General features: G+C 42.8%; 2 protein-coding genes across 5 annotated transcripts in view; one reads left to right on the top strand and one right to left on the bottom strand.

Annotated features, from left to right (window-relative positions):
• Positions 1-8195: 8195 nt before the first annotated feature.
• LOC125755035 (translation initiation factor IF-2-like) lies at positions 8196-11137 on the bottom strand. Its single transcript, XM_049109604.1, has 3 exons — positions 11063-11137; positions 10329-10916; positions 8196-9892 (listed from the first exon to the last, which is right to left on the bottom strand). Exons 1-3 carry the CDS (start codon positions 11135-11137, stop codon positions 9860-9862), a joined length of 696 nt encoding a protein of 231 aa, XP_048965561.1. The 3' UTR covers positions 8196-9859.
• The window catches only part of TBCEL (tubulin folding cofactor E like), a 73078-nt gene continuing 71275 nt past the window's right edge, over positions 10709-12511 (top strand). For 2 of the 4 annotated variants that reach the window (XM_049109859.1, XM_049109857.1), the window contains exon 1: positions 10709-10848. The gene's annotated coding sequence lies outside the window, so the exon portion shown is untranslated. Of the gene's footprint in view, positions 10849-11075; positions 11354-12511 lie in introns of those variants that run through there. The other 2 variants (XM_049109862.1, XM_049109861.1) reach the window with 2 other exon arrangements.

The raw sequence follows: 12511 nt of genomic DNA, 5'->3' as shown, positions 1-12511 counted from the left end.
AGATCAGGGGTGGCTCTACTAATATCAGACAAAGTAGACTTGAAGTCAAAAGCTGTTACAAAGAAGAACATTGTATATTGATCAAAGGGTCAATTCATCAAGAAGCTATAACAATTATAAACCTATATGCACAAGACAATGGAGCTCCAAAATACATGAGGCAAATATTGAGAGAACTGAAGGGAGAAATAGACATCTCTTCATTAATACTAGGAGACCTCAGTATCCCAGTTTCAAGACTGGACAAACAGGAGAGCACTAAGGAAAGTGTCTTGATCCATTTGGGCTGCTGTAACAGAATGCCATAGACTGGATGGCTCATAAGCAATAGACATTTATTTCTCACAGTTGTAAAGGCTGAAAGCCCAAGATAAGGTACTGACAGATACCATGTCTGTTGAAAGCCCACTTCCTCACTCATAAATGGCTATCTTCTCACTGTGTCTTACATGGTAGAAAGAGAAAAGGAGTTCTCTGGGGTCTCTTTTGTAAGGGTATGAATACCATTCATAAGGACTCCAACCTCATGACTTCATCACCTCCCAAAGGCTCCACCTCCTAATAGCATCACATTGGGATTAGGACTTCAACATCATAAATCTGAGGGAGACATAAACACTCATTTCCCTGCAGAAACAGAGAACACTGTGAACCAACTGGACCTAACAGATATTAGAGGAATACTCCACCCAACAGTATCAAAATAAACATTTTTCTCAAGTACACGTGAAACATCCTCCAGGATGGATCATCTGTTAGGTTACAAAACAATTTTTAATAAATTTTAGAAGATCGAAATATACAAAGTCTGTCTTCTTGTCATAATGGAATGAAATGAAGCCAATGGCAGGAAGAAAACAGGAAGATTTACAAATATATAGAAATTAAACAATGCACTCAAACAAATCAAATGGGTCAGGAAAGAAATCACAAGAGAAATTAGAAAATATGTTGAGATAAATAAAATAAAAACACAACATGTCAAAAATGGAAAGTAGTGAAAGTGATGCCAAGAGGGAAATGTATAGCTGTAAATACTTCCATTAAAAAAAAAAAAAAAAGATTTCAAACTAACAACCTAACTTTATATCTTAGGGAACTAGAGAAAAAAAAGAACAAACTAAATCTGAATCTATTAAGTGGAAAGAAATGATAAAGATTAGAGCAAAGATAAGTAAAATAGAATATAGAAAAATAATAAAGAAAATCAAGTGAAACCAAGAGTTGTTTCTTGGAATAGATTAACAAACTTGACAAACCTTTTTCGCTAGGTTGACTAAGAAAAAAATGAGTGAAGACTCAAATAACTTACATCAGAAATGAAAGCAGGGACATTTATATTGATTTTACATAAATAAGAATTATAAAAGAGTATGAGAAACTCATGCAATACAATGGATAGCTTGGATGAATGGATAATTCATAGAAACATATAGCCCAGCAAGACTAAAGATTGAAGAAATATAAAATCTGAATAGGCTTCTAACTAGTAAAGGGATGGAATCAGTAATCAAACACCTTTCAACAAAAAAAAGGTCTGGACAAAATAGTCTTTAAGGTACTAAGTGCTACTGGAGATAAGTGGGATATTTCACAGTGAGAAAGTTTAACTTACCAGCAAGAGAATATAATCTGAAATTGGCATTTATCTTATAACATAGTATCAAAAAACACAGATCAAGAATTTTCAGAACTACAAGGGAAAAAAAGCAAATTTATATCCACAGTCATAGTCAGAAATTTTAACATACCTCTGTTGGCATCTAATGAAACAAGCAATGAATCTGCTTGTAACAATTACTACAAAATCAATTGCTAACAAAAAGTCAGTAAGAATATAGGAAGTTTGAACAACCAATTAACAAACCTGATCTAGTTGCTTATATACCACATTGAACTCAAAACTACTGCTGTATACATAATTTCAAGCACTCAGAGAAATTGTCTCATATGTATTGTTTATCATATGCATAGCCATGAAACAAAGCTCAATAATTTCCAAAAGTTTGAAATTATATACATGTGTTCTCTGATCATAGTTTAATTTAGCTAGAAATTTATTTCAAGATCCCTTAAAAATCTCCATACATTTAGAAGCTAAGAAATATACTTCCAAATAACACACAGGTCAAAGAAGAAATCACAAGGGTTATAGACTTCATATTTGTGTCTTACCAAAATTCATGTGTTGAAATCCTAAACCCCCAATAGAGTGGTATTAGATGGAGCTTTGGAAGGTTTGAGAGGTAAAATTTAAATGAGGATAGGGACCAGATGATAGGATTAGTGTACTTATAAGAAGAGGAAGAGACTAGAGCTTGCTCTCTGTCAGTGAGGATACAGGAAAGGAAGCTATCAAAAGCCAGGAAATGGGTCCTCAACAGACACCAATCTGCTAGCGCCTTGATCTCTGACTTCTCAGCCTCCAGAGCCATGAAAAATAAATGCTTGTGGTTTAGGCCACTCAGTGCATGGTATTTTTGTTATAGCAGCTTGAAGAGACTAAAACAAGTAAAATATGAATTAAGTGAAAATAAAAATACAACTTACCAAACCTTGCAGGATGCAGTAAAGCAACGCTTAGTGGAAAATTTATAGCATTGAATGCCTGTATTTGGACAAAGGAGTATGATGTAAAATCAGAAATCTAAGCTTCCACATTAGGAAACTAGAAAAGGAAGTGCAAATCAAATCCAAACTAAGCAAAAGAAAAAAACAACAACAACATTTAAACAGAAATCAATGAAATTGAAAACAGGGAATAGAGAAAACAGGGAATAGAGAAAATCAATAAGATAAAAAGCTGTTTCTTTGAAAAGATCAATAAAACTGATAAGCCCTTAGCCAGGCTATCTAAACAGAAAGGAAAGGGAAAACAAATGACAATGACCAGAAGTAAAAGTTAGGACATCTCTATAGACCCCATGGCCTGAGGAGGAAAATAAAAGAATGCAATGAACAACCTTATGCCCAGAAATGTGGTGACACAGATGAAATAGACCAATTCAGTGAGACGCAATTTGCCAAAACTCAGGTAAGAAGAAATAGACAATCTCAATAGTACTACATCTAAAAAAGGTACTGACTCGATAATCAATAATCTTTCAAAACAGAAAACACCAGGCCAGGATTCACTAGTTAATTCCACCAAACATTTAAGGAGTAAATTATATAAATTCTCTACAATCTCTTCCAGAAGATAGAAGCAGGAGTAGTTCCTAACTCCATGAGGCCATGATTACCCAAATACCAAAACTAAACTATGAGATTATTACATGAGGAGCAAATTACAGGTCAATCTCTCTCATGAACATAGATGTAAAAATCCTCAAAAAAATTTATAAATTGAATCCAACAATGTATAAAAAGAATTACACACCATGACCACTATGGGTTTATCCCAGGTAGGCAGGGCTGGTTCAATACTCCAAAATCAATTAAGACAGCCCACACTGCCAACAGGCCAGAGAAATTAGGAAATATTTAAAACCTCAATGATAATGAAAGTGGTACATATCAGAACTATGACACACAACTAAAGCTGTATTTAGAAGCAAACATGTAGTTCTAAATGTATATTTTTAGAAAAGAAGAAAGCTAGAAAAAGGATAGTAAATTATATCCAATAAGAGCAGAAGGAAGGAAGCAATATGGATAAAAGTAGAAAATAATAAAACAAGAAAAAAATAGAATGGAGAGATTTGACAAAATTGATTGTGGATTCCTTCAGAAGACCAACAAAATTTGAGAGACTAATAAAGGAAAAAGATGGCATAAGTAACCAGTATCTAAAATAAAAAGGAGATGTCACTGTACACCCTGCAGCTCTGATAAAGATAATAGGATGTTATAAACAACTTCATACTAACACATTTGAAAATTTATGTAGGGTGGGCAAATTCCTAGAAAAATACAATTTACTAAAACTAATACAAGAAGAAATAGGAAAACTTGAATAATGCCATGTTTAAGAAATAAAATTGGGACACCTTGGTGGCTCAGTGGTTGAGCATCTCCCTTCGGCTCAGGTAGTGATCCCGGGGTTCTGGGATTGAGTCCTGCATCAGGCTCTTCACGAGGAGCCTGCTTCTCCCTCTACCTATGTCTCTGCTTCTCTCTCTGTATATCTCATGAATAAATAAATAAAATATTTTTTAAAAAATGAAAGAGGGGATCCCTGAGTGGCTCAGCGGTTTAGCGCCTGCCTTTGGCCCAGGGCGCGATCCTGGAGTCCCGGGATTGAGTCCTGCGTCGGGCTCCCTTCATGGAGTCTGCTTCTCCCTCCTCCTGTGTCTCTGCCTCTCTCTCTCTCTCTCTCTCTCTCAATCTCTATCATGAATAAATAAATAAATAAATCTTTAAAAAAAAGAAGAAAGAAAATGAATCTATAATTTAACACTTCCCATATAGAAAACTGTAGGTCAAATGGCTTTGTTGGAGAACAATCAGCTAAGGAGTTAATAATGCCAATATTATATAAAACTTTGCAGAGAATAAAAAAAGAGAGAATGTCTTTCAATTAATCTAGAGACCAATTAAAAAAAAAACAAACGACAAACCAACAACTCAGTAGGAAAAAGGACCTTCATGAAGAGAATATCAATTTGTCAATAAACATATGAAAAGAGACTCAATCCCCTTGTCATTAAGGAAATGCAAATTAATCCAAAATAAGATACTATTAGAGAACCATCAGATGCCTAAAATTAAAAAGGCTCATAGTACCAGGTTGATTTTTTAAAAAGATTCTATGTATGTATGTATGTATGTATGTTATATGTATTTAAAAGGGAGTGTGGGTGCAAGACCAGAAGGGAGGGACTGAGGGAGAGGATAGGAGCAGGCTCCCCACTGAGCAGGGAACCCAGGGAGTCAGGCTCTATCCCAGGACTCCAGGATCATGGCCTGAGAAGAAGGCAGACACAACCCACTGAGCCACCTAGGTGCACTTCCTAGTACCAGGTTTTGATGAAGATGTGGAACAACTGTAACTCTCATAAACTGCCGTCAGGAAGGTAAATTGGCACACCCACTTTGGAATACTGTCAGGTAGTATCATCCAAAGCCGCACCATCCAATGTAGGTGTTCAATACAAAACCAATACAAAGACCAATAATGTTGGTTACTGAATGTTTGAAATGTGGGTAGTCTAAATTGCTATAAATGTAAAACACATATTGAACTTTGAAGATTTAACATGTAGAAGAGAATGTAAAATATCTGATTAATAATTTTCATACTGATGACACGTTGAAATGATAGTATTTTGGATGCACTGGGTTAATAAAATGCATGCTTGGGGCACGTGGGTGGCTCAGCCAGTTAAGCACTGGACTCTTGATTTCAACTCAGGTCATGATCTCAGGGTTATGGGGTTGAGCCCCATCCTGAGCTCTGCACTCAGTGGGGAGTCAGCTTGGGGATGCTCTCCTTTTCTTTCTGCCCCTCCCTGCTGCTCATAGGGATGCCTAGGGGGCTCAGCAGTTGAATGTCTGCCTTTGGCTCAGGTCATGATCCCAGGGTCCTTCAGGGGAGACTGCTTCTCCCTCTGCCTATGCCTCTTTCTTTTTCTTTCTTTTTTTTTTTTTTAAGATTTTATCTATTTATTCATAGAGACACACACACACACAGAGAGAGAGAGAGAGAGAGAGAGAGAGAGAGGCAGAGACACAGGCAGAGGGAGAAGAAGGCTCCACACAGGGAGCCAGACGTGGGACTCGATCCTAGGTCTCCAGGATCACACCCCAGGCTCCAGGCAGCACCAAACCACTGCACCACCAGGGCTGCCCGCCTCTGCCTCTTTCTGTGTGTCTCTCATGAATAAATAAAATCTTAAAATAAAATAAAAAAGTAAATGAATACATCTTTTTAAAAATTCATGCTTAATATCAATTTCACTTTCTTAAAAACTTTTTTGATGTGTCTACTAGAAAATTTTAAATTACATATGGTGACTTGACTTGCACTCTATTTCTAGGACAGTGCTGATCCAAAGCTAAGAGCCATTAATTTTATTCCTGGGTATGCTCCCAACAGAAATATGTATGTTTGTGCAGTAAAAGTTAGGCGCAAGAATTTTATAGCAGCATTATGCACAATAACTAAAAACTGGAAATAACCCAAATGCCCTTCAACAGGGGAATGGATAAATAAATGGTAGTGATTGCAATAAGAAATACTATTTAGCAACAAAAATCAGTAAACTACAGCTATATGCAACAACATGGATGACTCTCATAGTGGTAAGTATTTAAATCATCTAATTTGATTCCACTTATATAAAGTTTAAAAACAGGAAAATAAGCCACAATATTAGAAGTCAGAATATTAGTTTGCGGAGAATAATGACTGTAGTGTTTAGGGAGGAGGCTTTGGGAAACTGGCAATGTTCTGTTGACTTGGTAAGGTGGTATTACAGGAGTTTTTACGTTGTGATAATTCATTAGACTGTCCATTTGTGTACATTTGTATGTGCAGCAATCTGTATGTATGTTAGTGAGGCTTATATCAATTTGTTGCAAATGATTTTAATAAATGCAAGGCCTCCTTGAAAATTAAGCTCCACATGACTGATCCATTTATGTAAATTGCAGAAAAGTAAATTAAGAGTTGTTTTTTAAGACCATACTCTGCCCAGTGAGGAAATCTGGATGCTTTCTAAATCATTCTAGGTATGATTCTCCAGTTTAAAATAAAAATATCTCTGCCCTTTGCTTGGTCAATAAGCTTGGCGTGACAGTCCATTTCCTGACAGATATGTCAATAATGTTGACAAAAATAAAATACCGAATCTCAGAGTTGCAGAATTTAAAGTGACAATGAAGCCTAACATTTTTTTGAGTCGTGATTTGTGTGTGTGTGTGTGTGTGTGTGTGAATCTGATGGAATCTATGGCACTTCCTCTTGAAAATGTATGTATGTATGTATAACATAGGTATGTACATAATATTTTATACATGATTTCAGTTGATTCACTACGGTAGATTGTTCAGTCCAGGTTATTTGGATAAAGTTCCATGGCAGAAAGAGGTCAAATAACATGGCTGGTTAGTGGAAAAAGCAGGACTAATATTGCTGACTCTTAATTTCCAAACCAGTCACTATTCTTTCAAGTGAAGTGGTCGGTTTTTCCTTCTCCTTGATCTCCTTGATCCCATATGTTGTTCTCATATAATTCTCATATATGTGATTGAATTCTCATATAATTCTGTCCTTATCCTATTGCCTACTTGAGAGATGCCTTCAGCTAAGAAGACTCCCCGCCCCTTTTAAAAAGATTTTATTTATTCATGAGAGACACACACAGAGAGGCAGAGACATAGGCAGAGGGAGAAGCAGGCTCCCTGTGGGGAGCCTTGTGTGGGACTCGATCCCAGGACCCCAGGATCGCTACCTGAGCCAAAGGCAGATGCTCAACCACTAAGCCACCCAGGCGCCCCAATGACTCCTCTTTTTAAAATAATATACTATTAATTGTTCCATGTCATTGCTATTTGAGTATTTGCATGATCTTTCCAACTACGCTGTAGGAACCATGCCTTATCCATCTTTGTTTTCCCCAAACCACCTAGCTAAGTGCAAGGAATATATTCATTATAAAACCAACATGTGTTACATTAAAAGACATGCAAATATTTGACTGAAACTTCATGATAGAACTCTATCCTATAATTATAGGGCCATTATGCACTCAGATTCTGGTGTCACACTGACCTAAATGTGAATTCAGCCTCTGCCATTTACTAGCTGTATATTCTGTGTATATTACTTAACCTGACTCTCACTTGGCAAATCTGATGGTACTAAATGGACTTCACATGATCACTGTGAGGATTAAGGAAATAATCTATGTGAAATATCTTGAGCAGTACCTGGTATGTAGACTTTGGCTAACTATGATTGTCATTATGGCATACTCAACCTTGAATTACAGGCTCAGTTGGAGAAACATTGATGTCTATTCTTAGAATCAGACTGGTCAAGCAGTCTAACCAACCCAGGAAATATTCACACGTTGTTCTAACACAGTCTGCTTTTGCTTAACCTATCCCAGTGACACAGAACTCATTAGAATCAACTGAAGCAGCTCTGATTCTTCCAAAGTTCTTCCTTACTATTAAGTTAAACCGTATGAAATTGCTGTTTCTAGGTCAAAACAATTGAATTATAAAGAATTTCTAAAAAAAAAAAATGATGAGACCAGAAATTTGCCTTTTTATTACTGCCTCTCACTTTAGTTCAACATCTCTCTTCTACATGACAATCCTTTAGAGACAATGGAGAATCAATGGGGAACAGGATAGACTTTGCTCCTGCCTTCATTGAGGCTTACACACTTATCAAGGAGACAATAAAATAAGCAATTCTGTAGAATTTTTAGATTCAAGTAGGGGGGGAAGAAGAATGTTTCAAGCAAAAGAATATGAATTCCCATAGAATATATCATACATGAGGTTTTGAGAGTCACTGCCCAAAGAACTCACTTTGATGATAAAAATATTCTGGATCAGCAGTGTCCAATATGATAGTCACATATGGCTACTGAGCACAAGAAATGTGGCTAGTGTCATATAACTCAGGAAATGCAATTTTAATTTAACTAAATTTTAATTAATTTAAATTTAAATAGCCACACATGCCTAGTGGCTACCAGGTTGAACAGAGAGTGATAAAGCAAGAGGATAAAAAGGCAAGAGATGAGACTGGAAAATTCAGCAGGGTTCCAGACCAGGAAAGCCTTGAGGAACATGTCAATCATTGTGGCTTTACCCTGAGGGTAAAGTCTCAGAAGGATTTTAAGTTCCAGAGAATAATATGATCAGACAGGAGTTTTAGAAACATAATTCTGGCCATCTTATGGAGATAGGCAGAAGGGTGGAGACATTGATCTTGTCTTTAGGAGTTTGTTCTATAAGGCGGGAGAGAGGAATAAAAGCAAACTGACTCAAGGAAATCTCAAAAAAAAAAAACAAAGGCACATATAACTAATCATACTCAGTTACAGATGATACTCATATATGTATTTATATACATTGTCCACTAATAATCCACATTTCTTGTCTTTTTCTAGTTGCTCACAGGATATCTAGCCTCCCCAGTATTTCTATGTGTGCGCCCAATGCCACCTGAGCTCACAAGGAGTCTATCAACAAAATATCCATGCAGCATCAACCTTGTTCTCCCTCCTATGCACTTATGTCCCTTTGTTCTTTTCTGGTCCTTGCCACTGAGGGTACTTTGAGGGTACTGCTCTGTTCTCTGCAGAAGGAGGAAAGTCCCCACCTCAGCAACCTAAGCCACACTGCTTGGCTCACCCTCCCCTTGATCCTCAAAGCATTTTCTTTCACCAGCATTTCTGGAGGGGCACCTGGGTGGCTCAGTCCGTTGAGCACCTGATTCTTGATTCTGGCTCAGGACATGATCTCAGGATCTTGGGACCAAGCCCTGCTTTGGGCTCTGTGCTCAGCAGGGGAGTTTGCTGGAGTTTCTTTCCCTTTGCCCCTCCCCCTACTCTCTCTTTTTAAAATAAATAAATCTTTTTTTTTTTTTTTTTTAACACAGCTCTGGGGCTTTTCCAGCTCTCCCTCTAACTTCTCTAAGCTCTTCCGATGTGGTAAGACAAAACACAATGAGAGAAGTCAGTCCCTCCCTAGGAGTGATGGTGATAAGCTGCCATTGGGTCCCCCTTAAAGAACTTTGTCTCTGTCACTCTAGGAACCAATATATACACGTCCATGTGTGTCACAATTCCTCACCAGCTCCCTGACACATACACCTCATGTGCGTAGCACATAGACCTTTCCAATTCCTAGCCCTTCAAGCTGACATATCCATACGAGGCTGAATTCTCTTCGGGGATCAGTCAACAGCATCCCCAGTCCATGAATGTTCCTGCAAAAGAAACGGACAAATAAGTGAGTGCATAAGCAATCACAGCCCGGCAGTCACATACGGCGGCGTATACGGAGCTAGGGCATGCATGGCCTTCAGTTTGCGGCCAGACTAACCTGGATTCACATCGCGGCCTGTTCCCTTCTACCAACTGCGTGGTCTTGGGGGCAGATCACTGGAGCTCCGTGAGCTTCCGATTTCAAGTCTACCAAATGCTCATCACTCTTGCAAGTTGTAAAACTTAGAAAGAGCCGACGCACAGGGCCCAGTACCTAGAAGGTGCTCCTGGAAGGGGGAGGCCGGTGCTACTCGGTCGGTGCCGGGGCGCGGAGAGCTCAGGACGCCCCAGGCCCTGCGGGGAGCGGGGGGGGAGGGGGGGGGCGGATACAGGCCAGAGCGTGAGCGCATCGTCCTGCAAGAGCATCCTGGGGCTCACCTCGCGAGGAAACCGCAGGCAGAGGCGGGGGGTGAGCTGATCGGGGTCGACAGAGGCAGGTGAGCCCGCGGAGGGTCGGGCCAACGCCCCGAGTGGAAGGCAGCTGCCTCTCGGCCGCCCAGGCTCCGCGCCGCTCGCCCCTACCTCACCCTGCTGGGGCGGTTCACCCCTCCTTGGCGCCGAGGGCGCCCCTCCGCGAGGCCGAGGGCAAGGGCAGGTGCCCCGCCCCGTCGCCATGGCAACCCGAGGCCGACGGCGGCGGCCGCGCTCCCCCGGGCCCCCCTCCCCTGCACGCAGCGGACGTGACACGTGCGGCGGGGTCACGTGTTGTTGTGGGGCCGTGAGAGCTGCTTCCGGGTCAAGGCAGGACACTGGGCCCCGGCGGCCGGAGCGGGGGACGCGGTGCAGCGGCGCGGGGCCGGGGCCGGCCGGGAGCAGGCCGGAGGCGGAGCCGGGAGGGGGGAGGAAGGCGCCGCCCGAGGAGCCGCCGCAGCAGCTCCCCCGCCTCCCGGGCTGAGGGGTGAGTGGAGCCCGGGCCCGCCGGCTCCCGGGCGCTCCCCTCCGGAGCCGAGGCGCGGAGGGCCGTTCCTGCCCGGGGCGCGGGGTGGGGGCGGGGCGGGGCGGGGCGGGGGCGCCGCGGGGAAGCCCTCGGGGCGGGGCGGGGCGGGGCGGGGGCGGCCGGGCCGGGCGGGCGGGCGGGCGGCGGGCTGGGCCCCGGGCCGGAGGCTGCTCGCGCTCCCCAGGGCCGTGGGGGATGGGCCGCCCCCGGCTGCTGCCGAACCGGAAACTTCGTCTCGGAACCCCTGCATCCCAAGGGGAAGAAGACGAACCCAAACAAAAGCAGAGGACGTGTCCCCAGGGAGGCTCGGAGGGGAACGGAGCCGGCGGGCACTTCCACGCTCCTGGGGCGCCAGGCCTGCCCCTTCCAGGGGACGGTGACAGGGGGCGGGAGTCTGGGACGGGCTTTTGGGAGAATCGCTTTTTGCCCTGCAAGTTGGGAGACGCTGAGAAGTGAGGGACTTGGAGTAAGATGGGGCCCCGGAGGGGAGGGCAGGGCAGGGCAGGGCAGGGCAGGGCGGGACCCTGGCCTGGGGTCTGGGAGGGGAGCCACCGCAAGGATCTGTGTGTGCAGCTTCATGCCCTGCGGGAGATGGGGACTCCAGGGTCCTAGCCCCCCCCCCCACCCCCGCCCCGGGAAGACGCTCTGGGGGTTTGCTGGAGCCAGAAGGGGCCACACGCCCTCCTCTGGAGGCGGCGACGTGGGGGGGGTGGAGTTAAGGGAAGTTGGTTGAAGAGCCGGACTGTTGGTTGGCGGCCCGTGGAGGAAGCGGGGTCTGCAGCCCGGGGGCTGCTGAGTTACGGGAGCCTGGAGGCACCGCCCCGGGCTGCTGTCTGGGGGGGGGTGTGTGTGTGGGGGGGAGTCAGCCATCCTTCTAGGCACCGACCCAGGCCTAGCTGGGACTCGTCCCCTTTCTCCTTATGCCGCCTGGAGCTCTCAGACTGGTTTCCAGGAGGCCACCTTGAGCAAAGAGATTGTATGTAGGTGCTGAGGACTAAGGAAAACACTCAGCCTTGGGGTCCTGACGCATTTAGAATATGAATTTTAAAATAGAATTTTTTTTTTAGATGTAACAATTACACAGGTATTATTAGGGGGTATTATAGGTATTATATTAGAGACTACATCTCTAAGGTTAAGAGCTTTCAGACTTTTTTTTTTTTTTTTTTTAACCCTGCCCCCGTATTAAGAAATACTTTTTACATTACGGTCTAGTACATAACATATATATGAATGGAAAGTTTCACAGAGCAGCACTATTCACCCTTGTTACATGTGATGCCGTCTGATAATTTGTGCCCTGTTCCATTCCCTCTCACTAAAAACGCTGATTTGAAATCCACCAAATGGTTTGTGGGTCGCAGGTTACACTCTGAAGAGCGCGCAGTCTCCGAGACACGTTTTCTTTGGCTTCGGTTAGTGTGGTCCCGTATGCTTCTAGAGGGCCAGGATGACCACAAGGAGATAGACGGGGTTGGGTGGGGGCGCAGCTGACTCCTCCGCCTGTTTATATGGTTATAATGTAGCATATTTGGCGTTTTCGGGGGCTTGATCCTTGATACCTTAATGTGGCCTGACCATTTTATGAAATTTTTGAAGTGTGTGCTTCAATTCTTGCTTCCTT

Source organism: Canis lupus, chromosome 5 (assembly GCF_003254725.2).
Source record: "Canis lupus dingo isolate Sandy chromosome 5, ASM325472v2, whole genome shotgun sequence".
Classification (NCBI taxonomy): Eukaryota; Metazoa; Chordata; class Mammalia; order Carnivora; family Canidae; genus Canis; species Canis lupus.
This window is presented reverse-complemented; position numbering and strand designations above follow the sequence as displayed.

Coding starts and splice junctions, on each gene's coding strand:
- LOC125755035 (XM_049109604.1), bottom strand. CDS start 11,137: ATGCAGGGGTTCCGAGACGAAGTTTCCGGTTCGGCAGCAGCCGGGGGC. Junction 10,917..11,062: donor CCCCCACGGCCCTGGGGAGC/GCGAGCAGCCTC, acceptor CGCCCCGGGCAG/GAACGGCCCTCCGCGCCTCG. Junction 9,893..10,328: donor GCCTGCGGTTTCCTCGCGAG/GTGAGCCCCAGG, acceptor TTTCTTTTGCAG/GAACATTCATGGACTGGGGA.